Source organism: Lampris incognitus, chromosome 19 (genome assembly GCF_029633865.1).
Source record: "Lampris incognitus isolate fLamInc1 chromosome 19, fLamInc1.hap2, whole genome shotgun sequence".
Lineage (NCBI taxonomy): Eukaryota > Metazoa > Chordata > Actinopteri > Lampriformes > Lampridae > Lampris > Lampris incognitus.
This window is the reverse complement of record NC_079229.1, coordinates 3,773,567-3,798,884: the sequence shown is the minus strand read 5'-3', so window position 1 is coordinate 3,798,884 and position 25,318 is coordinate 3,773,567. Positions and strand designations below refer to the sequence as shown.

The 25,318-nt window shown below is 43.2% G+C and overlaps 1 protein-coding gene across 1 annotated transcript in view; it reads left to right on the top strand.

Moving 5' to 3' along the window:
* pola1 (polymerase (DNA directed), alpha 1) overlaps positions 1 to 25,318 on the top strand; it is an 85,137-nt gene that overhangs the window by 42,586 nt on the left and 17,233 nt on the right. The window contains exons 27-35 of the mRNA XM_056299836.1: positions 1,539 to 1,571; positions 1,952 to 2,044; positions 2,263 to 2,468; positions 2,614 to 2,746; positions 2,868 to 2,999; positions 3,592 to 3,766; positions 4,865 to 5,046; positions 8,969 to 9,100; positions 21,935 to 22,051. Of these exons, the coding sequence (XP_056155811.1) occupies positions 1,539 to 1,571; positions 1,952 to 2,044; positions 2,263 to 2,468; positions 2,614 to 2,746; positions 2,868 to 2,999; positions 3,592 to 3,766; positions 4,865 to 5,046; positions 8,969 to 9,100; positions 21,935 to 22,051 (1,203 nt within the window). The remainder of the gene's footprint in view (positions 1 to 1,538; positions 1,572 to 1,951; positions 2,045 to 2,262; positions 2,469 to 2,613; positions 2,747 to 2,867; positions 3,000 to 3,591; positions 3,767 to 4,864; positions 5,047 to 8,968; positions 9,101 to 21,934; positions 22,052 to 25,318) is intronic.

Below are 25,318 nucleotides of genomic sequence, written 5' to 3'. Positions count from 1 at the left end.
GGGGCAAATTGGCTCAATAGCGCCCCCTAACAGTGTTCAAAGTCAAAGCCCCCCCCCTTTTTTTTTATTGGGTGGGGAGGGGATTTTTCTCGCCTTTTCTCCCCAATTGTATTTGGCCAATTACCCCACTCTTCCGAGCCATTGCGGTCGCTACTCCACCCCCTCTGCCGATCAGAGGAGGGCTGTAGACTACCACATGCCTCCTCCCATACATGTGGAGTTGCCAGCCGCTTCTTTTCACCTGACAGTGAGGAGTTTCGCCCGGGGGACGTAGCACGTGGGAGGATCACACCAATCACGCCATTCAGTGACCAGGACACATACCCACATCCGGCTTCCCACCCACAGGCACGGCCAACCGTGTCTGTAGGGACGCCCGACCGAGCTGATGAGTTTTCATGGAATGTCCTTGACGTGGTATGCTGGTCAGTTTGCACATTTCTCCATGAAACGGGAAGTTGTTGTAACTCGAATGTACGTTGTCCAATCTGCCCCAAATTTCTAATGCTTGATAAGAGTCCAGTCTTGAACACATCTATATGTCAATATTGAGTCACAATTATAGCGCCAGCTACTGGAAACAGGAAGTTATAGGTGCTGTATTTTTACAATCTCTGTCTAGCAGGTTAACCAGATCCATCTCAAATTTGGCAGAGATATCTGAATTGCGAAGCCCTTGAGTTTTCGTGGAACGCTGTTGCCATGGTGATGTGGAACATTTGCATGTTTGGCCATCGAAGAGGATGCAGTTATACATTGATTTTACATTTTCTGTTCAGGCCCATATTTCATGTGCTGGATAAAGAGTACGGTCCTGAAAACATCTGCTTGGTCATAGTCATAGCGCCACTTATTGACGACAGGAAGTCAGCCTTATGTGAAAACATCATCCAATTTACATGAAATGTACATGGTAGTAACTGACGTATAATTAGTGTGTGTTCTCTAGTGCCACATAGTGGACACAGGAAATGATAGATAACTCCCTCATGCAACGTGCGATATTGATGAAAAATGCGTGTCAGACGACCTCCACTTCATGTATTGCTGCATTAATGACATGCTTGTGTAGCACCGCCTACTGGCAACAGGAAGTCAAACCTTATGTTACAAACTTCCTTTGATTTACATGAAATTTAAAGTGTATGCTCTACATTTGATATGCAGCAACATAATGTACATTTAGTGCATGTTTTCTAGCACCATATAGTGGACATAGGAAGAGATATTGGTCTCCTACATGCAGTGTTTAATATTCTTGAAATTGTATTCAAAGCAATGTCAACCAACCTCCACAAGAGTTACCATGGCTCTCACTCCCCTCTGATGCGCGTAAGGTGTGAGGGCCCGTTCATCACTGCTTGCGGCTTTAATTCTTGATTGCCATTTATAATGTTAGCTTTTTCTTGTTAGATATGTTTATATGGAAAATAAATTGGATCTTGTTTGATATGTTTATTTAACCCTCCTTTTCCGTGTGCTGTAATGTTCTCTTGTCTTGGTGTCTTACTCATGTTACGTATATTTTTTCCCCCTAGATCTTAATGCACACCAAAGACATGGCTCAGAAGGTGGGTTATTAACAAGCTGTTGCTAATTCTATAGCTAGAGATAAATCTGAGATTCAGCCTTCAATTTGTAAATAAATGTGCACAGTCAAGATGTAAATATAAATGAACTCAACAAATGGATTCGTTTAGTTTGTGTGGAATACACATCCAGGGGTTAGGCAGATTGTAGACTTGGTAAGAAAGAGAGCAAAACCATTTGCACAGGAGAAACCAGGGTTATTACTGGGATTTTACCCACTTCATTTTGATGAATGTGCTTTGTAAATACAGTATGTAACAAATGGATGTGTGAAAGGGCACGTTAGGGGGATATTTGATCGATTTCTCTTTACTGATATGACTCATTGTGCTGATGCTGTTATGTTTTCTGTCTGAGTCAGATGAATCTGGATGTGATCTACGGCGATACAGACTCTATTATGATCAACACCAACAGCAGGTCTCTGGACGAAGTCTTCAAGTTGGGCAACAAGGTTTGTTTGTGCAAGTTTGTGAGTCTGTCTGCTTTGTGCCTCACTGTGCTGTCTCCATGCTTGAATTCTCAAATGTAAGTTATATATCCTTCCAGCATCATCATCCTCCAGTACTATACATGTTTGTTTGTGCTTGCAAACATGGGTGATGGGCTCATATCAGCTTTGACCAAATATTTTATGTGACTCTACACCTTGCCCCACCCCACCCCCTCCAGGTGAAGGCAGAGGTAAACAAGCTGTACAAACTGCTAGAGATTGACATTGATGGCATATTCAAATCACTGTTACTGCTGAAGAAGAAGAAGTATGCCGCCCTGGTGGTGGAGAATCATGGCGAGGGACGTTTCAGCACCAAGCAGGAGCTCAAAGGCCTGGATATTGTCCGCAGGGACTGGTGCGATCTGGCCAAGGAGTGTGGAAAGTAAGTCAGCTCAGCCAGAAAAGAATCAAAAACTGGCTGTTTTCCCATTTTGATGAACTAATTGTTCTCCCGATCTTTTCCTCCCCTTCTTCTGTCCTCCGTCTTTTGTCCTTCTGTCCACCTCTCTTGGCCTCCCATTTCTCAGCTATGTGATAGGTCAGATCCTTTCAGACCAGAGTCGTGATGTCATTGTGGAGAACATCCAGAGACACCTGGTGGAGGTGGGGGAGAAGGTAGCAAGCGGCACTATACCACTCAGCCAGTATGAGATTCACAAGGTGTGGCCAGCATATATATTTACCTTAACATTCTTGAAAGGAAAAAAAAAAGACTTAAACTTTTCGGAACATTTTTATTAGCCTTTTTTTTTTTTTCACACTTGCTCTCTCCCTCCTCCAGGCTCTGACCAAGGATCCTCAAGATTATCCTGATAAGAAGAGCCTGCCCCATGTCCATGTAGCTCTGTGGATCAACTCTCAGAGTGGCCGACGGGTCAAAGCTGGAGACACAGTCTCCTACGTCATCTGCCAGGTGTGTGCATGTGTGTGAGTTTGTGTGTAAGTGCAAAATGCCTCTTTCATTGGCCAATGACAAGCGCATCAATGAATGTGTTTTTCCATCCATCCATCTATTATCCAAGCTGCTTATCCCAATTGGGGTCGCAGGATGCTGGAGCCTATCCCAGCAGTCATTGGGCAGCAGGCGGGGAGACCATTGTTGTTGTCAAAATCCTTAGTGTTGTTGACATGTTCAGCAGCAGGTTCTTTGGGTACTTTCCACCATTTTTATGAGGTCCCCCCCCCCCCCCCATGATAAAATGAAATGTGCTGGCCGTAACTTTTGTTCAAAGCACCGAGTTCAGATAATGCCAACTTTAACACTTGGCCAATTTTCATTTTGAAAATTATTTCAGATAATTATCAAAGAGAGCACAGCTTTCTAATTAACAATGAAGTGCACCCTCTAGCAAAAAAAAAAAAAAAACAACAAAAATCTGTTGAGTCAAGGGATCCTTTCTACACTTTCTTCGCTTGATACCATCCCAAAAATTTGATGATTCATAAATTTAAGGCTAATATAGCCCTTATATCCCCACTCCTGTTTGTCTCCACTTCTCTCACAGGACGGTTCCACGCTGGCAGCCAGTCAGAGAGCCTATGCCCTGGAGCAGCTCCAGAAGCAGGAAGGCCTCAGCCTAGATGCCCAGTACTACTTGGCCCAGCAGGTCCATCCTGTTGTGGCCCGCATCTGTGACCCCATAGAGGGCATTGATGGTGTACTCATAGCCACATGGCTGGGTGAGATTTTAGTAGACTTTATTTGATTTTTATAAACTTTGTGGCTTTTTATAGGCTCATTCATTGACTACCCAAATTCAAAATGTAATTCCCTTGTTTAGATGTTTGGGTTGATACCCTTAAGCAGTGATGGGACTTTCAAAAAAAGAAAAACCTCCCAAAAAATCAAGTTGGTGAGCAACTAGTCAAAAATTCAATGATAACCAGGCTTGACAAGAAGAGAATCTGACCATCTTACAATAACTGCAGCAGTAAAAGTCAGTATTTGCAAATCCCATTGTGGCAAGTAAGTAGTGTTTTTGGAAATTATAAATTGCTCACACAAAGTACACCATGTACACCTCTTTTTAAGATATTGTGGGAGTGCAGGAATGAGGAGACGGAGAGATCGAGTCTAGTCAATTCCGTTTACTCGCCACACAAAACGACACTGATACAGCACAATCTCTTGTGGCAACCAGCTAACCACTAGGCTGCTGCAAACATGGCTCCCCGGAAACCCCAAGCAATGCCTACATCAGCACTCTAAAATGTCTGCCTTAAAGGAGCAGCAGCCCCTGGTGAATCTACCCTCAAATGTGTATCACCACAATATCCTCTTTATGTGGATAGCTTGTCTGAAAAAAATGCATTCTAATCCAAAGTATAAGCACACACATTGGGAAAGAAATGAGATTGCATATGCCAGTCCATTTCTGTGAGATCTCAGCCAGAGTCTGCCAGATATAAATTCAGTCCAAATAATGTTTGCATTTGTGAAAATGTAATTCAATTCTACTCATGTAGTCCGCACCACTGCCAAATTTAGTCTAACGTGTTACTCAAGTAAAAAAAAAAACGAAGGCAAAGCTTCCTGTTTGTTTTTATTGACAACAGATATAGTTGCCTTCTCCCTTACTAGTCTGTCACAATATGGTCAGAATGCACGTGCTAAGAGGAGTGTCTGACCATCATTTCATCTTCTCCTCGATCTCCCATTCACAGCTAAAAAAAAGCATCAGCCAAACCCCTGAAATGTCAAATTTAATTAAAGAGTCTCCATATGTGCGATTAGTCATACCATTACCTACAATTAATTACCACTACTACCCATCCCAGGTCTGGATCCCAGTCAGTTCCGAGCCCATCAGCAGTACCAGAGGGAGGAGGAGGAGGGAGGCCTGCTCGGGGCCCCAGCCCAGCTGACAGACGAAGAGCGCTACAAAGACTGCGAGAGATTCACATTCACTTGCCCGGAGTGTGGCACCGACAACATCTACGACAATGTCTTCGAGGGAGCTGTGAGTGGAAATTTGTGACATTGTGTCTCTATATCTCCCTGTTCACTGTTTACTGTTGGTTGTTGCTAGCTTTGTGAACATGCTGACAGTGACAGTTGCGACTAGCTGACCAATGTAACGACTTACTGTAGACATTTGAATATAGTCACTGACAATTACAAGGAATATCTCAATCCTAAAATCATCAAATTCTTAGAAAATATTGTTATAGAAACACTGTTACAAGCTCTAATGACCAATATGTGTCCTTTAAATGGTGGCGGGATAGACATGTTGTGACACAACATGGAGACCATCCGGGGATCACAAATGCATGGTCTTCAGATCGCAAAAGAAACTTTTCGCTTGCCCACCTCCAGTACAGTCAGCCACAGAGCTTCAGAGCCACAGGTAGGCAAGCAGAAACAGAGCTTCTCTTCGCTTGCCCACCTCCAGTACGGTCAGCCACAGAACAGTGCCCCCAGTATCTTGCAGTCTCGCTCAAGGACATGTCAGCAAGGCGGCTGCTTGCTTGAACATGAGTCTTCCTGTTGAAGGAAGGTTTCTCTACTGGATGCACAACCCCCACTCCTCAGCTGGGAGCTATTTTCTTCACAAGTGAAATGTAGAAAAAGGAGTACAATTCACAAACTGACTTTATATAACCAAAAAGGGGAACTGACTCATGACCTGAACCAATCTAAGACCCTGCACTCCTTAGTAATCTAAAAAGATAAAGCATGCATCTCAATCATGTCTAACTCTGTGGTACAGGCACAACTGTGCAGTGTCGGAGTTATGCCCTATGTATTTATGCACACAGTCATATACCCAAAGAGCCAGTCTCAAAAATGTCTGTGATGTACTTTAATATTAATCAGAGAGTGAAAATTAACGTTATCCTTTCATAAAATGTTTTGTAAACAATTGAACTTGCTGTGAAGGATTCATCGAGACTTACTCATCCACTATGTTGTGTCTCCGTCTGTATTTTCAAACAGCATTGTGGCTCCAGTAGAGCCTGTTTTCATTAGAATGTTTTGGTCTCCACAACTTTAAAAAGGCTTTGCTTAACCCATGCCACCTTGTGCACCACAAACACACATGCACAAATCTCAGCATTTGTGAAGCCAAGGTCATGCTTGTGCAAGTGTGCATGTGGCATTTATTGTGGAAATACATGCGTGTGCGTTTTATCTGCTTCTAATAGAAGCTCAGCGATCAGCTTTCCCTTGCCTCAAATACACTAATAAAGCCGACAGCCCTTCTGGCATAGATAACTCACACTGCGTTAAGATAGGAGGATTGCACAAATGTAACGTTGTTGCCAATATGCACCTTTGCAGGTGCACTGGTGTACTTTGCCATTTGGCCTAGATAAATCACATCACGTTAAAACTGTAATAATATGCACATGCATATATGATATCCATAATGTCCACACACCAAAGAAATTTTATCAATCAACAACTCAGTTAATTAAATGTGGAATGAACCAAACTCTCACCCTCTTTTCAAAGTTCTTCTCAGAGGTTACTACCCACCTTACTTTTTTTTCTAGCTAAATAGAATTTAGTATACACTACAGCCTCTAGATGAGGATTGGTGACCTGCCAGAGAGGATGGTAGGGTGGACAAATATTTCCATTTCCATTCAAAATTTATTAGGATTTGGCTGAGGGCAAGTATTAAATTCCCACCCTGGCATGCCGTGTTTAGACGCCAATAAACAGTCCAAGAATGATAAGCCAGTAAGTTAATTAGGGTGGTGAACATGTTTTAACAGCTTTGTGAGAGGGGAGGATGGAGAGGCCTTGACTGTACCACTGACACAGAGTCTTGAGAAGGTGGGAGGCAGAGGTGGAGGAAGGAGGCGAATCTATGAACGAATGAGCCGAGATGCAGAGGAGGAGAGACATTGGCTAGGAGAAGTAAGAGAGCAAATTGAAAAGATAAAGTGAAAGAAAAGCCAGACAGAGCAGCAGGGGTTTCCTTGACTTGTAGATGGATTTCAGTTTGATATAACTTTATCCAAATTGGGGTAATTAAATTGGCTCAGTGTGGAAGATGGCAGGATTTGACAGTTGAAGGTTTACGTTAAAGACTTTTGTTATGTTGTGTTGTAAAATTCTGTTTAAACTTCAGCGTTAATAAAGTCAGTGGTAGCTTGTGTTTTTATGTTTGACATGATGATGAAGGATGAAAAGAGCCAACAGCATGTAAAAAAAAAAACATCTATAGGTACAAACCCAAGGCCATTAAGGCCCATTCTTAACCCTAATGCTGTAAAGAATTTAACTGGACCATTTCTGTAAGCTTTGCAAACTTTATCTGGTATTTACTATTTACACTAAAGCATTCTGGAAAACCAGTCAAGTGGGCTACCTAAAAGTTTAATAGAGCTTGGCAGAACCCTCTCCCCCATTTTGGAGAAAACCACGAGAGGGAGAGGATGTGAGGGAGGAGGAGAGCCGTTATCAAAGTGAAGTGTGGAATGAAGAAAGTTAGATAAAGGAGTAGGGAGGGAGAGTACAGAGAGAGAGGAGGGGAGGCTGCTTTCATCCTCACCAGACTGGGAGGAGAGACATGAGGCAGGGGAAAGGAAGACTTGAGATAAGGGTTAGGGGAGGGTTAATTCTGACTGTATGTGTGTTCACTTTTGAATTTGGCTGCATGTTTAGAGAGAAATTGACTCGAAGAAATTGCGGTGATGTTAGAACTGAATTAACAAGGCGGACAGAGAAAAGGAAACCTTGGAGATGGGTCACATGGCCAACATACATGCCTGTCACACATCTGTGTTCAGAAGAACCAGCACACCTTGAACCAACTGTCATACCACATTTAAAGTCACCAAGGTCACTTGTTTTGCCTATTCCGATGCCCAGTTGAACACTAACTGATGAAGTGCTGGTCTGCCTGGTTTGTACCACAAAATCGAGTCATGTGGTGTGTGACATATTGGAATGTACCTTTTGTGTGAAGGTGGGGAGGTGTGCCTGATAAACTGGCAGCTCTTGTGTATTTTGTTGAAATGGCTACTCTAAGTGTGCACCCGTGACAGAGGTGTGAAACAACAGGCAATTATCTTTAGTTTGGGGAAAGAATTTGTTAGATCGTGAGGTGCAGTTTTGATGACACTTGTGTGAGTGTGCGTTGTCATAGTTCCGGCATGGCTGTTTACGATGGACTGCCCATGGAAACCTTTTTTTTTCCTTCCTTCTTTTTGCTCCTGTCAGTGCAAACACTAAACGGAGGGCAGACTCAAAGTGTGAAATTTTAAAAGTAGTTATATTTAGCCCAATTGCTGTTCTCCATCTATTTTTTATTTTTTTTTATTACATTAACTGTCGGCGCTGCTGTCAAGTCGAAAATTCAAAGTATTGAGGTCATGTTGACCCATTTCCCTCGGCCACAGTAACGTGAAAAGTTTCCAGCCCCAGGTGTGCTTTCAACATTGTTCTTGCTTTATTCACCCCTCCTATGACGTGTTTTGTTGGGTATAACCTGTTGAGGGGCAATTTCCAGTGTGACCTTGATGCTTCTGTTGATTAGTCTGAAAATTGACGTTAATCCCCTTGTATTACAGCCCTACCACCATACATTTATTAACCGGGCCTTGTGTTCCTAGTCCAAAGGAATTCTGATAATGTACCTGGAAATGCTTTTTCTTTACCCCTGTACAACCACTGTACCAACTCAAAGCCACAATCTCAACATGGTGCCCTCTGAGAGTCCTGGGATTGATGTACAGTAGTTTAATTTGATTTAACAATTGACGTGTTACTTTTAGAAGGGAATGGAAACAAATGGTATTATTGGGCTGTTGTGGAATAAGTTTGAGTCCATTTTTCTGGATAAGGGCCCAATTTGGAACATGATTTTAAAAAAATGATGATCATCTATTCTCACTCTTAGACTTAAACCTACTTCCATTTTTAAGGGTATGAAGATGGAGCCCAGTCTTCTGCGCTGCTGTCATATCCCCTGCGGGGGAAGCCCTATCAACTACCCCGTCAACATCAGCAACAAACTGCTGCTTGACATCCGCCGCCACATCAAAAAGTACTACAGTGTAAGTATTTTTGTGTGTCTGTGTTTGTGCATGTGTCTGCATGTGTGGGGTGTTAATCAGGGCCAAGTCTCTGAATAACGCTAGTCAAGCTGCTTGTTTACTTGTTTTTACACATTTTTTTCCTGCTGAATGGCCAAAACACTTTCTGCTACAGTCATTACACACATACACATGTACCTCACACCCACCTGCAGAGCCACAAATGGACTTAATTTAGTTTCTATTCAGAATCTAATGCTGCAGCTTGTTGCAGTAGCACAGCCAGCCAGCTGACACAAGTCAGAGTCTCTCTCGCTCTCTCTCTCGCTCTCGCACTCTCTCTCTCTCTCTCTCTCTCTCTCTCTCTCTCTCTCTCTCTCTCTCTCTCTCTCTCTCTCTCTCTCTCTCCCTCTCCCTCTCCCTCTCCCCCCCCCCCTTCCTTTTTCTGTCTCTCCCCCCTTCCCTCTTGCACATGGACAGCTGAGTCTCATTTAGCCGAACGCTCAGAATCCAAGGGAGAATGAAATGATAACAAGGTTGAAAAGCGCCGATTCTCTTGAGCAAGCATGTTAAACAATATGTGCATTCCCACCCCATATTTAGAAACTGAAGAAACTGTGTCTGGAATCCTTTATAAATTGATACATATTATAAAATAATCAATTTTACTAGAGAGATTTACAAAACTTTTGGTAAATTTTATATGATTATTTCATGAGCTTTCTCATGTCAGGTATGTTCATATTAATTTGCTTACTGATCTTGTAGCCTTTAAAGAAATTAAAATGTTTCCTGCATACATCTTGAAAGGGTTTGGCATGGACGTAAAGGCTGTCGAGCCCTTTCAAATCATCTTATTACTACTTTAAGACTTGAATTGAAACCCCATTAAAACAGACATTTTCACATTCATTTGTATAAAGTAGGCAACAAAGTCAAGCCACAAAATGAAAGGTTACTCATTTCTGACCCCATCAGTATCATGGAAAATCAAAAACATCAGAAATCACGCAACAGAAATTAATGCAAACATGTTGTGAGAACCATGTCTAACCTTGGACTAACGTTGACAGCGTCCCTCAAAAGGGTTGTCATGACAGGATTAGGGAGTCCTGCTGAGCTTGCCCTATCTGACATTTGCAGCTAAAGAGCATATATATTACTCATCTCGTGAACCATTCATGAGCTCAGGAGAAAGACTGATGCATGACTGATTGTGAAATTTGTTGAAAATTGCCAGTCGTGCTTCAAAATTGAAATACCAGTTTACTATTTTTTTCAGGTACTATAGAAAGCATCCTGTTATTTTTCAGAAAATGAACTCCTAAAATGGCTGCTCTGTGGAATCCTGCCCCAAGGCTGGAGAACACTGGCTCGGGGGCTGTTGGGGCCGTTCTTACTGCAGCGTAAGCCAGTAATGTACAGTAGCAGCCACCAAAGTCTGTTCCTATGTTGTGTCCATCCAGCAGCTGTCTGCCACTAGTCATGCGAGGCACACTGCATTCATTCTTAAAGCGGTAGACTGGACTGAATAAGTATATACACAACTCTACACATCTGCAGTCATTTAGGCTGCTGTTGGGTAGATGGATCTGAGAATGCAGTGCAGTAAGTGTCCAGTAATCAGGATCGGGCAGCTGTAGCTGTGCAGTTGTGTCACCATTATGAAATGTTCCTGACATGGTGACATGAAGAAACATAATTCAGAACAGTGGCTACAAGACCACATAATTCCATGCCTGACAAGCAGGCTCTGTGTAAGTTAAACTGGATTCCAGTGTTGTCCCTTCAGAGGGACTCTTGAAAGAGAATTTCCCTCTCGGTCTGTCTGCTGCTCTCATTGCCCGTCTCTCTCCTGGTGGCTTGTAACACCTTGGTTTTGGGTGAATGTGATTGAGTGGAATTTGCTTTATGTCTTAAAAGCTAGCCAAGTAAGAGTGTGTGTGTGTGTGTGTGTGTGTGTGTGTGTGTGTGTGTGTGTGTGTGTGTGTGTGTGTGTGTGTGTACACGCAGGAGGGGGGTTACTCTCCCACAGTGCTGAACAGAAATCAATTAGCACAGTGAATGTGTGGGGAGAGAGTACCCCGCAACCCCTTTGTCACAACGTGTGAAACAGCTGCTACCGCTGAATACTTGCACCACACACGCGCACACATGCACACACACAGACAAACACCATTTGAGACCGAACTACAGTGGACACAGCACACACAGAGGGGCGATGAAGAGGGGTAATATTGTGTAATTAAGGATTCCTTTCAGGCTGAGGGAGAGTTCAAATAGAGCTGTTTGACTGGCTAGATAGAGTGAAAGCCCTACACCTCCCTCTCTCTCTCTCTCTCTCTCTCTCTCTCTCTCTCTCTCTCTCTCTCTCTCTCTCTCTCTCTCTCTCGATGTGTGTGTGAGCGTTCCTAGCCATGACCACAGGGACATTAATCATTAGTGAAATTACCCCCCCCCCCTTATCAATACACCACCATCCTGAGACTGGGCAAACACTTGTTTTCTCTCCTAATCCCCCCGATGTGCCCCTTTCTCCCTCTTTTCCACCCTCACCCCACCCCTGATCTCCTACTCTCTGTCCGTCACTCGTTTGCGCTGTCTTTTGCTTTATAACTCTTTCTAACTTGCTTTCCTGTGTTGTGCTCCCGTCCTCTGGTCCTGCTGTCTTTGGCAAAACGAGTCAGTCACCAGTCTTGAAACCCCTCAGCCTCTTTTTTTTTTCTTTTTTTTTTACCCCTCACATCTAACCACCGTTGCCATGGCGTTTTAACAAATTATTGCAATTACCCTCGACATGCGGGTCGCCCCTGGAGACGGGCTGAGGGGCAGGGGAAGAAAGGAGGAGGGAGGGAGAAAAAGAAAGGGTGAATGAGGACCAGAGAAGGTGATAATCCTATTTTGAACAAAAGGTCAAATTGTTGAATAGAGAAGCTTTGATTAAGCGGAGGATGTACAAAGTGGAGCGTTTGAGCCGTATTCTGTGCGTGCGTGCACAGGAGAGGTTTCAGGCCTATTCTCTGCACAACTGGAGGTGTTGATTGCAGAAGCACAAAGCCAGCTCGAGCTTCTGTGTCTCTTGTCTTTGTTCTATCCTTGTGTGTGTGTGTGTGTGTGTGTGTGTGTGTGTGTGTGTGTGTGTGTACGGGGGCAGGTGAATTCCATCAGTACAGGAGTCGTTCAAGAAGGCTTCCCCACTGTATGAAAGTCAGCGATACCTAACGCTTAACAAAAATGAGACGGACAGGAAAAGAAGGGGAACGAGATGAGTACGGCAGCGTGAAGGCCGTGGAGCGATGTTATTGTTGGTGATGCCAACGTGACAGGCAGCCAAGCTTGAGGAAGGCAAAGGACACCCCACAGCTTAGGCCACAGTCGGTGGAATCGGTCCAAAATATTGCTGTCCCTGAAAAGATGCCCATTCAGAAGTGCCAAGCAAGGAAATGACAGCTCGGACATTTGTGCTTGTTGTTGTCAAGAGTAAGATGGTGACAGAGGGTAGACATTTTGGGAGAGGTGGGTAAGAACGTGCACATGTGAGTGGTAGTGGGGGTGGGGGGTCTACACAAAGGAAAAATGCTCTCCCAATCTCTCCAATGTGCCCTTTTCTCCCTCTCTTCCACCCTCACCCCTAATCTACTCTCTCTCTCTCTCTCTCTGTCTCTCTCTCTCTCTCCCCTCTCTCTCACTCGTTTGCTCTGTCTTGTGCTAAGAAAGGGAGAGAGTCATGGAGAGAGTGTATTTGTCATTGGTCGTGTCGCAGCCTGGTCTTGCCTCTGTTTGGTGAAATTATGTGGAACTCATTTGATGCCTGCATTCAGCGCGTCAGGTATCCACTGCTATAATTATGCAATTATGGGCCTTTATTCTCCCACGTCCGACTGTAACCCCCCCCCCCATGCTGTAGCAGAATGCATCAATTAGATGTCGTTCTTTTTCTCTCCCGATCTCTCCTCATGCGTCGCCCTTGTTTGCAACCTGTTGCCCCTCTCGGTTTCAGTGCGGTTCTTGCGGGGCTGCCGGGCTCAAAATCAAGATGTGTGTGTTTGTGAGTACGTGAGCATATTGCGCTTGAATCTGTTTCTGTGTGTGTGTATGCATCCCTCATGTGTATGAGTGCATGCATTTTTCTGTGCAGTTCTGTTTGTTCACCGATCTATGTGTGCGAGAGTATGTGCACACACATTTGTATGTTTGGTGGAAGGATGTGGGCTTCAGTAAGGCATGACTGGTCATTTCTGCTCACACTCAAGCGGCTCTTCAGTGTGTTAGTTCCTGGTGCTTCTTGGTTCGTGCATGTGTGCGTGCGCATACAAGCCTAACATACGTATGTGTTTCTTTCTAATCTTGTTTAAAGAATGATATGCTTAAAAGATACATGTGAGCAACAAATTAACATATTTGTTTGTGTATGTGTGCCTGTTCAGTAAAACCCATGGGAACAGCAGTGTGTGCTCAGGATTGTGTCACAAGGAACACAAAAAAACCGTTTTAGATCAGATGGTTACATTATTACGTCCCAATGAAAAACACACGCCTTATCTCCCACCTCCCAGGAGCATTGTCCTAGCTGTTTCTTTATCAGAGCCAGCGACGCGGTCTCATTTCCCATGGTACTCACTCGTCTCTGTGTATCAAAGTGGCGGTGTTGTTTAGATAATTAGTCCTGGTGCTGGGATTTGTGGGTAAACCTGTGAACTCTGGGACTTTGTAATTGATTTGGGACACGTATCGTTTGGTTTTCATTTAAGAGGAGATTGGCTGGGTGTGGGATCTCTGTGTTGTGGGTTTGTGTGTGTGTCTGTGTGGCCACACGCCAGTCTTCGTTGAATGTGCTTCTTGCATATCATAATCTTATGTTGTGTGAATACACCTCATAAAAAGGGAAAAAAAGAGACCGTTGACCTTATTTTTGTGATGAACACCAATAGTCATGTCAACAATTACACAACAAATAAAAATACACTGACACTTAGTTTTTCTGTGTACCATAACACAAACATATTACAAAAAGTGTAAAAAACATGGTTGGTCAAAACACATGATGAGGTTGAAAAGCATTTCTATATTTTCCATGTCTTTGTAATTTTAAAATTGTTCCAGAAATATGGAAATACAATAGTTTATCAGATCTGACACCCGTATGACTGCACACATTGTAGATGTAGAACTCACACAATTACTGCGGTATTTGTAGAAGTATGAACAGTAATAGTAGTGCTGGTCATCTTTTTAAACCACAGCAAGCTTCTCCAATTCAATTCAAGAACATAAGGTCTGGCGACGTTTGGGTGGTGCGGTGGTCTATTCCGTTGCCTACCAACACGGGAATCGCCGGTCCAAATCCCCGTGTTACCACCGGCTTGGTTGAGCATCCCTACAGACATAGTTGGCCATGTCTGTGGGTGTGTGTCCTGGTTGCTGCACTAGCGCCTCCTCTGGTCGTTCGGGGTGCCTGTTCGGGGGGGAGAGGGAACTGGGGGGAATAGTGCAATCCTCCCACGTGCTACGTCCCCCTGGTGAAACTCCTCACTGTCAGGTGAAAAGAAGCAGCTGGTGACTCCACGTGTATCAGAGGAGGCATGTGGTAGTCTGCAGCCCTCCCCGGATTGGCAGGGGGCGTGGAGCAATGACCAAGATGGCTTGGCAGAGTGGGGTAATTGGCCGGATACAATTGGGGAGAAAATAAGGGGGGGGGGGGACACAAGGTCTGAATAATGGACTTTGACATACAGGTAGTCCCCGGGTTATGAACAAGTTCCGTTGTTGGGTCTTCTGTTCTTGTGTCGTATTTGTATATAAGTTGGAACAGTTATGTACGGTTCACATCTAGCATCTATTTGTCAAATGTTTGTCTTCGTATATAGTATATATTTTACCTAAAACATCATAAATATAATAATGCAGTAATAACAATAAATGTAACTACAGTACAGTATTTATAATTGAGAGGGACAATGTGTGTACAGGTATAGAGAGGTATGGTATAGAGAGGTATAGAGAGAATGTGTGTACAGGTATAGAGAGGAATGGTATACAGAGGTATAGAGAGAATGTGTGTACAGGTATAGAGAGGAATGGTATACAGAGGTATAGAGAGAATGTGTGAATAGGTATAATGTGTGTACAGGTATAGAGAGGTATGGTATACAGAGGTATAGAGAGAATGTGTGAATAGGTATAAGGAGCATTTCTTACATTTAAACTCCCCACCTGCCACTGTACCCGGAGCGGGTCGCGCCAGGCGGAGGCCGGCTGTTTGATGTTCGTTTCAGTCGTGGTCGTTTTCCTTTTCTTCGGTGCATCACCATCACTTGCATCAGATTTACGTTTTGAAGCCATGATTACGAGGGCAAACACACGAAAAGTTCAAGTCAGAACACAACACACAATGTTCGCACAATCCGACTTAAAATGGCGACGACGGCGTGGCGTTGTTCTCCCTTGGGCCGACGAACCACCTATGACACGCAGTGTTTTGAGCGTCGCACAAAGTAGTCCGTCCGTTCGTTAGTACGAACCATTGTGTGTAACTCCTTCTTTTATATATATATATATATATATGTATATATATATATATATATATGTATATATACACTACCGTTCAAAAGTTTGGGATCACATTGAAATGTCCATATTTTTGAAGGAAAAGCACTGTACTTTTCAATGAAGATAACTTTAAACTAGTCTTAACTTTAAAGAAATACACTCTATACATTGCTAATGTGGTAAATGACTATTCTAGCTGCAAATGTCTGGTTTTTGGTGCAATATCTACATAGGTGTATAGAGGCCCATTTCAAGCAACTATCACTCCAGTGTTCTAATGGTAAAATGTGTTTGCTCATTGGCTCAGAAGGCTAATTGATGATTAGAAAACCCTTGTGCAATCATGTTCACACATCCGAAAACAGTTTAGCTCGTTACAGAAGCTACAAAACTGACCTTCCTTTGAGCAGATTGAGTTTCTGGAGCATCACATTTGTGGGGTCAATTAAACGCTCAAAATGGCCAGAAAAAGAGAACTTTCATCTGAAACTCGACAGTCTATTCTTGTTCTTAGAAATGAAGGCTATTCCATGCGAGAAATTGCTAAGAAATTGAAGATTTCCTACACCGGTGTGTACTACTCCCTTCAGAGGACAGCACAAACAGGCTCTAACCAGAGTAGAAAAAGAAGTGGGAGGCCGCGTTGCACAACTGAGCAAGAAGATAAGTACATTAGAGTCTCTAGTTTGAGAAACAGACGCCTCACAGGTCCCCAACTGGCATCTTCATTAAATAGTACCCGCAAAACACCAGTGTCAACATCTACAGTGAAGAGGCGGCTGCGGGATTCTGGGCTTCAGGGCAGAGTGGCAAAGAAAAAGCCATATCTGAGACTGACCAATAAAAGAAAAAGATTAAGATGGGCAAAAGAACACAGACATTGGACAGAGGAAGACTGGAAAAAAGTGTTGTGGACGGATGAATCCAAGTTTGAGGTGTTTGGATCACAAAGAAGAACGTTTGTGAGACGCAGAACAAATGAAAAGATGCTGGAAGAATGCCTGACGCCATCTGTTAAGCATGGTGGAGGTAATGTGATGGTCTGGGGTTGCTTTGGTGCTGGTAAGGTGGGAGATTTGTACAGGGTAAAAGGGATTCTGAATAAGGAAGGCTATCACTCCATTTTGCAACGCCATGCCATACCCAGTGGACAGCGCTTGATTGGAGCCAATTTCATCCTACAACAGGACAATGACCCTAAACACACCTCCAAATTGTGCAAGAACTATTTAGAGCAGAAGCAGGCAGCTGGTATTCTATCGGTAATGGAGTGGCCAGCGCAGTCACCAGATCTGAACCCCATTGAGCTGTTGTGGGAGCAGCTTGACCGTATGGTACGCAAGAAGTGCCCATCCAACCAATCCAACTTGTGGGAGCTGCTTCTGGAAGCGTGGGGTGCAATTTCTCCAGATTACCTCAACAAATTAACAGCTAGAATGCCAAAGGTCTGCAATGCTGTAATTGCTGCAAATGGAGGATTCTTTGACGAAAGCAAAGTTTGATGTAAAAAAAATCTTATTTCAAATACAAATCATTATTTCTAACCTTGTCAATGTCTTGACTCTATTTTCTATTCATTTCACAACATATGGTGGTGAATAAGTGTGACTTTTCATGGAAAACACAAAATTGTTTGGGTGATCCCAAACTTTTGAACGGTAGTGTATATATATATATATATATATATATATATATATATATATAAGCTTTATGTAGACCGGTTTGTAAGTCCAGGCGTTCGTAACCCGGGGACTACCTGTATACCTTTTGTCATGTAAAATGGGTAGAAACCCTGTTGATAGAGGAAGTATATTGAATTGTTCACCTCAGTTTGTCCAGCAGGCTGTGACTGAAGACAGAAGTGGCTGAGGAGATGTTGGTTTGATAAGTGAATAATATATTAAAAGAAAATTAAACACCGTTTTCTGCTTTCCTTCATAACTGTTAAGGAGAGAAGTTGAGGAACGTACAGGTGTGTGTGTGTGTGTGTGTGTGTGTGTGTGTGTGTGTGTGTGTGTGTGTGTGTGTGTGTGTGTGTGTGTGTGTAAAGAAAGGCAGGTGCCCGGTGACGGAGGTTTTAGTCCAAGCGGGATGGATGGATGAATAAATGAAGGGATGCAAAGTAGTTGATGGGGGTGAGTCTTGGACTCTGTCATTAGTTGGGTATTAACCCCCACCCCTGCAGCCACCTCCAGTAATGACAGGGGCATATGAGGGGAAGGATGGAATAGATGGATGGAAAGGAGGGGGTTGGAGGATTGAGAGAGGGTTAAACCACAGCACCTGCTCAAGGCCACACACTCATTCCAGGGGGTCCTAACTGCTTTTGCCGTCTGTTACACTGCCTGTCTAAAAAATACCAAACGAGGAGGAGCCCTCCCCAGCATGATGCTTAGTTAGGTTAATGTATAGTAAAAGATGAGAAGGAGGTTATAGTGTGGATTCCTAAGTGAAGAACACAAACGTGCAGGTTTAGATGGCAGTCTCCTTGTTACCATTTGTGCTTTACTCTTTCTTTCTCCGCTCTCGTCCTGTTTATGTTTCTGTACACTTTCTTTATCCCTCATTCCTTGTCCTGATCTGCGGATGTCTCTCCCCTTCACTTTCTCTCCCGATTTCTTCCTGTCCCTCTTTCTTTCACCCTTGTTTTTCTTCACTATTTGATTTGCCCTTCCCATCTCTCGCTCTCTCGCTCTGACACACACTAATACACACATTAATACACAGACACACACACACAAATACCACTTTCAGCTGCTCCCGTTAGGGGTCGCCACAGCGGATCATCTGTTTCCATCTCTTCCTGTCCTCTGCATCTTCCTCTGTCACACCAGCCACCTGCATGTCCTCCCTCACCAACATCCATAAACCTCCTCTTTGGCCTTCCTCTTCTCCTCTTCCCTGGCAGCTCCATATTCAGCATCCTTCTCCCAATATACCCAGCATCTCTCCTCCACACATGTCCAAGCCATCTCAATCTTGTCTCTCTTGCTTTGTCTCCAAACCGTCCAACTTGAGCTGCCCCTCTAATATACTCATTCCTAATCCTGTCCTTCTTCATCACTCCCAATGAAAATCTTATCATCTTCAACACTGCCACCTCCAGCTCCACCTCCTGTCTTTTCATCAGTGCCACTGTCTCCAAACCATATAACATAGCTGGTCTCACAACCATCTTGTAAACCTTCCCTTTAACTCTTGCTGGTACCCTTCTGTCGCAAATCACTCCTGACGCTCTTCTCCACCCACTCCATATATATATATATATATATATATATATATATATATATATATACACTACCGTTCAAAAGTTTGGGATCACCCAAACAATTTCGTGTTTTCCATGAAAAGTCACACTTATTCACCACCATATGTTGTGAAATGAATAGAAAATAGAGTCAAGACATTGACAAGGTTAGAAATAATGATTTGTATTTGAAATAAGATTTTTTTTACATCAAACTTTGCTTTCGTCAAAGAATCCTCCATTTGCAGCAATTACAGCATTGCAGACCTTTGGCATTCTAGCTGTTAATTTGTTGAGGTAATCTGGAGAAATTGCACCCCACGCTTCCAGAAGCAGCTCCCACAAGTTGGATTGGTTGGATGGGCACTTCTTTGAGCAGATTGAGTTTCTGGAGCATCACATTTGTGGGGTCAATTAAACGCTCAAAATGGCCAGAAAAAGAGAACTTTCATCTGAAACTCGACAGTCTATTCTTGTTCTTAGAAATGAAGGCTATTTCATGCGAGAAATTGCTAAGAAATTGAAGATTTCCTACACCGGTGTGTACTACTCCCTTCAGAGGACAGCACAAACAGGCTCTAACAGGTACTATTTAATGAAGATGCCAGTTGGGGACCTGTGAGGCGTCTGTTTCTCAAACTAGAGACTCTAATGTACTTATCTTCTTGCTCAGTTGTGCAACGCGGCCTCCCACTTCTTTTTCTACTCTGGTTAGAGCCTGTTTGTGCTGTCCTCTGAAGGGAGTAGTACACACCGGTGTAGGAAATCTTCAATTTCTTAGCAATTTCTCGCATGGAATAGCCTTCATTTCTAAGAACAAGAATAGACTGTCGAGTTTCAGATGAAAGTTCTCTTTTTCTGGCCATTTTGAGCGTTTAATTGACCCCACAAATGTGATGCTCCAGAAACTCAATCTGCTCAAAGAAGTGCCCATCCAACCAATCCAACTTGTGGGAGCTGCTTCTGGAAGCGTGGGGTGCAATTTCTCCAGATTACCTCAACAAATTAACAGCTAGAATGCCAAAGGTCTGCAATGCTGTAATTGCTACAAATGGAGGATTCTTTGACGAAAGCAAAGTTTGATGTAAAAAAAATCTTATTTCAAATACAAATCATTATTTCTAACCTTGTCAATGTCTTGACTCTATTTTCTATTCATTTCACAACATATGGTGGTGAATAAGTGTGACTTTTCATGGAAAACACAAAATTGTTTGGGTGATCCCAAACTTTTGAACGGTAGTGTATATAGTTTTTGTGCATTTTACAGAAGCATTTTATAAGAGATACATGAGAAAGGCTGCATGAAACAACTCATTTTGGCAAAACTTCCCTTGTTGAAAAGGTTTTTACACTCCTGGGGGCTGTTGCTCTGTCATTAGCTTGGCTTCAGTTTAGGGTTTGAGATGAGTCAAAACCTGTGTTGTCTGGAACAAAGTCACATGGGTTCTTTAACCTGATTGTTGTGTCCTCTTAATCTGCGATTTAATGCGCACCTACAGTTTCGATTAAACCCAATTGCTGTGTCTTCTTGAAATCACATAACTGCCACTAGAGGTCACTTTTTTCTGAGGTTTAAGTTAGAGCTTGACATGTGGTTTAACTGGTGTTTATGAGGAGATGTCTACTGCTCAAATTGTTGTAGTACTTCAAAATGGCCAAATGGAGGACCGCACAGGTGTCTAGGGTTTTGCTGGCTCTCTGTGGGGAGGTTCAATGGGCAGCACCGCGGGCCAGCAGTTAGCACTGTTGCCTCACAGCAAGATGGTCCTGGGTTCGAACCCCAGGTCTGTGTGGCGTTTGCATGTTCTCCCCGTGTCTGTGTAGGTTTTCTCCGGGTGCTCCAGTTTACTCCCACCATCAAAGACATGCATGTTGGGGTTAATACTCCTATCTGTGTCCCTGAGCAAGGCAACGGCAAGAGGAACTGGAGTTGGTATCCAGGCACTGCATGGCGGCTGCCCACTGCTCCTAGCATAGGATGGGTTGAACGCAGAGAACGAGTTTCGTTGTATGTATGTACAATGACAAATAATAAAGTGTCTTCTTTATAGAGAGGCATGCAAAGCAGCTCTTCAATATGCCAGTTGCCCTTGCCATATAGCAGCAGGTTTTTCTGTCTTTCTATACCCCCACCCCAACTTACCTGACACTAGGAAGGATAGTGCACTGATATAAGTACTGCTCTGCTCACAACATTATTATGCTGTTTTATGCAAATTGATGTGAACATTACCACTGTGTTGTAGGGTACTGGGTCATTTTCATAATATCAGGATAATTCCCTACCTGAATTATGATTAACATTGCCTGCAGGCATTAATCTAAAAAAAAACACCCTACAGAAGAGTCAAGTAACTGATGCAGTTGCTGCAATGGTATGCTCATTGCTAATAAAAGTACGTAATGATGGTAAAAACTTTATTTTGCTGCAAACTTGTGTAAATTTAACAACAGCGATAAGACACATTTTCTGACTTATTTTTAGCAAATGATGAAATAAGTAGTTGTGAAATAATAACCTGAAATCTCTTGACACGTTTTACAGAGGAAGTTTGATCATTGCTATGTGTTGTTCCATTGAATGGCCTGTTTGTCAGGCGGAATAAGGTGATTCGATCATGCTTCTGGTTTAGTAGCTGTTTCGCTGAATCTGAGTTGCTTTTGACAGTACAGTCACGTTAAGCTTAACACACAGCTGCGTACTAAACCTCAGAAAGCGCCGGTTTAGCTGAGCCAGTTCTAAACTGCAGCTATGCGTGTCAAATGCTAAGTGACGGAGCAACAGCCCGCTGGAGTATGAGGGCCTTCAGTTGATAAATTGTGCAATCGACAGTGAGTCAAAGGTATCTGTTAAATGACTGACTAAAGTATCTCACCCACGGATACTTTGACAAGTATGACCCCAAAGGTGACAGAGGCCAGGCGGCTGGGGAACGACTCTCCTATCCCTGAAGACCATGCTGCCGCCAAGATGTTTCAGAAAAGGATGCTCACATTTCACCTGAACAGCAGATGGAAACTCGTGTCTCTCTTTTGCTTTCACCCTCTGTCTCTAGGGATGGCTCGTGTGTGAGGACCAAGCGTGTCAGAACAGGACTAGGCGTCTGCCAATCTCTTTCTCCCGCCACGGCCCCATATGCCCTTCCTGCACCAGGGCTACACTCAGACCAGAGGTAACACACACACACACACTGAATAGAGTGCCTCCAAGAAGTATTCACCCCCTTTGAACTTGTTCGCATTTGACCCCCATTACATGTCCAAATTTTAATGGCTTGAAATAGTTTTTCTCCCTTCATTAACACCATATTTTCAACACATTTTTGAAGCAGTACTGTTTTTTATTCAAGAACATTTGTTATTTTCACATATGAAAGGCTCACATCTCTCATGTCCAAAACTAATCACCCCCCAGAGTCATTACTTTGTATATAGGCCTTTGGCAGTAATTATAGCTGTGAATCTTCTTGTGTATGCCTGTATACTTTTTGCACAGTTGAATTTTAAAATTTTTGTCCATTCATGCAATTTTTTTCCAACAATGGCAAATTACATGGAGAGCATCATTGGGCAGCATCTAAGTCTGGGCTTCGGCTGTGTGCTTTGGGTCATTGCCCTGTAGGAACATGAATCTTTGTTCTGAACACAAATGTCTTGCTAATTGAAACAAGTTTCTCTTAAGTGTTTTAACTATATTTGGCTCCATGCATCTTGTCCTCAGTGGCAACAAGCTTTCCAGTCCCTCCTGCTGAAAAGCAACCCCATAACATGATGCTGCTGCTGCTGCCATGCCTGACAGTAAGGGTGGCATTACCCGGCTTTTCAGCTGTGTTTGGTTTGCACCAAACAAAATCCGTTACCATCAGGTCAAATAGCCTGAATTTAGACCACAAAGTTTTCTTCCAGAGGGTCTCACATTTTTCCAGGCTTGACTTAAAGTTGGCATTTCTCGGAAATCGCTTCCTTCTGCCATACTCCCAGAGAGGTAAAATGTGTAAAGCGCTAAAGAGATGGTTGACCTCTGGATAATTTCTCCTTTTTTCACCCAGTGAGCTGTGCATCTCTTTGAGCAATGTTGCTCTTCTCTCTAGTTGCATCTAACAGTTGCCCATTTTTTATGGTTCAGTTTGGTAGGATAGCCCTAATCTTGGTAGTAGCTGGATTGTGAAGTGGAGAAAATTGCCCTTACTCAGGAATTAGAACTCCTGGGTTTTGCCATATTTTCTCCATTTTGTTACAATGGAATTTATGGTGTTCCCAGGAGGGTTCAAAGCGTTGCCAGTCTTTTTATGACCATGTCCACTATTTTGTCCCCAAAAGGAGGCAAAAAGGAGTAAAAGAAAATTGCATGTAAAGATTTTGCGACACAAAGGGAGTGGGGTGACTGCTTCCTGAAGTCACTGTATATAATGACAAATACACCAGAGTTAGAGGTCAGGTGACGAACCCCAACAGCTGCATGGGGGGGGGGACAAGCACACACACACACACACACACACACACACACACACACACACTTACATTCTGCAATGAAAGGAACAAATAGGTACTGACTTGTTCACTAACAGCTTGACTGGGTGGGGGTCACACAAGCACTCACCATGCTGGTAATAAAATATCCATACAGTACTCTTGTTCCTGCACATTATTTAATGACAATTTTGTCCAGGTGATGGTGCTATGGAGCTAAAATCCCCTCTGCCTTACATCTCTACAGTATCATTTCGCCACGATCACACTGTTGGCTATTAAAAGCAATCCTCTCTGTTTAACTTCAACCCTCCTCTCTCTTTCTCTCTCTCTCTCTCTCTCTCTCTCTCTCTCTCTCTCTCTCTCTCTCTCTCTCTCTCTCTCTCTCTCTCTCCTCCCCTACTCTGTGTGTGTGCGTGCGCGTGCACATGTGTCCATATGGAGGGCACAAAGAGCTGGGTGGTAGTTAAGCCATTAAAAGAATCTGCCTGTCTGTCTGACCCTGGTTGAAGCTCCAGGAACACTTTGTTAGTCTGACCACTGGATTTAAAAGAAACGCTTTCCCTTTCAATTTCGCTTTGATGGTTCAATCTGCTTTTTTTCCTCTTCCTCCTCTCTTCCCTCTCCATTGACAACAATCCTTGCCTTAGCTCTCACGCCATTCTCACTGTTGCTCTACACCTATCGGTCCCTCTCTCTCTCTGGCTCTCTCTCTCTCCCTCTCTCTCTGTCTCTGTCTCTTTCTCGCCCTCTGTCTCTCGCTCCCTCTGTCTCTCGCCTGCTTTGCTCTCTCTGGCTCTGTGGCGACAGGTTGTAAACCAGAAGGCCAATTTCTGCTGTCACCATAGGCACTTAGGCATCCATCGCTGTGCCTCAGGGCCCTGGTACTTTAAACTGCTGGCTGGATAAAACATTTAACTCTCTGTGCCCACTCACCTCTTCCATCTTCATTTTCTCACATGCTCCTCATGCAGATGTATATAACAAAGATGTTAATGATAGTCAACCTTAAACGGCTCCTACCTATAAGCCGGTTAAAAGTGATGTACTTGCACTGACAAAAGCAAAGAAATGCAAAATATTAGTAATTGTGAAGGTCACACAGAAATATATTAAGTTAACTTGATAGTAAATGAATGGAAAAAAATAACTACATAAGAAAAATTATAATATTGCAAGAAGGCAAAATAAACATGAAATCTGAAATTTAATTCTAAGCATCCGTTGTTATGTGTTTGACAATGTAATAGTATTAAACTTCTGCATCGTCAACATTATGTTCATTCCCGACTGAGTTGAGACAGTACAAATATCCTCTCCTCCAATACCTCAATTGCGTCATTACATTACATTACAGTCATTTAGCCGATGCTTTTATCCAAAGCGACTTACAATAAGTGCATCATTTAACGTAGGAAATCAGGAGAACTATTAGTCATCAGAGGTCATAAGTGCATCTAAATAAGCATCTAAGAGCAAAACCAGTGCTAAAGTAAAAGCGCAAGAAAGAGTTTTTTTTTTAAAATGAGTGAATACAATAAGTGCATCAGGGCGGGGTTGACAGAAAAGTGCAAGGTGAAAACCAGATAAAACCAGGTGGACGTATGGGACATTGTACTCTTATGTGTCTCAGTTGATATGCCCCTACAACTGTTAAGGCTGGGACAGGCGACCCACAGTAGCCCCAGGTATCACTGTTTTGGAATTTAGTGTCAAAATAAAGCAATACTGGAAGTCGGCATTTCTAGCAATGGATGCACCAGGCTCCTGCAGTATTCCTTCTTCAGGATTCCTTCTTAACATGGCCTGTACTCCTTTTATCTCCCTCTTTGTTGGTCTGATAAAATAGAGGAATCTCCTCTCTGAGCAGCAAGTTGGTGAACAGTTCTGAGGCCATGGGGAAAACAAATTTCAGATTACATGTGCTTGTTTTCGGGACGACCTTTTGATCCTCGAGGGTTGGAGGTTTA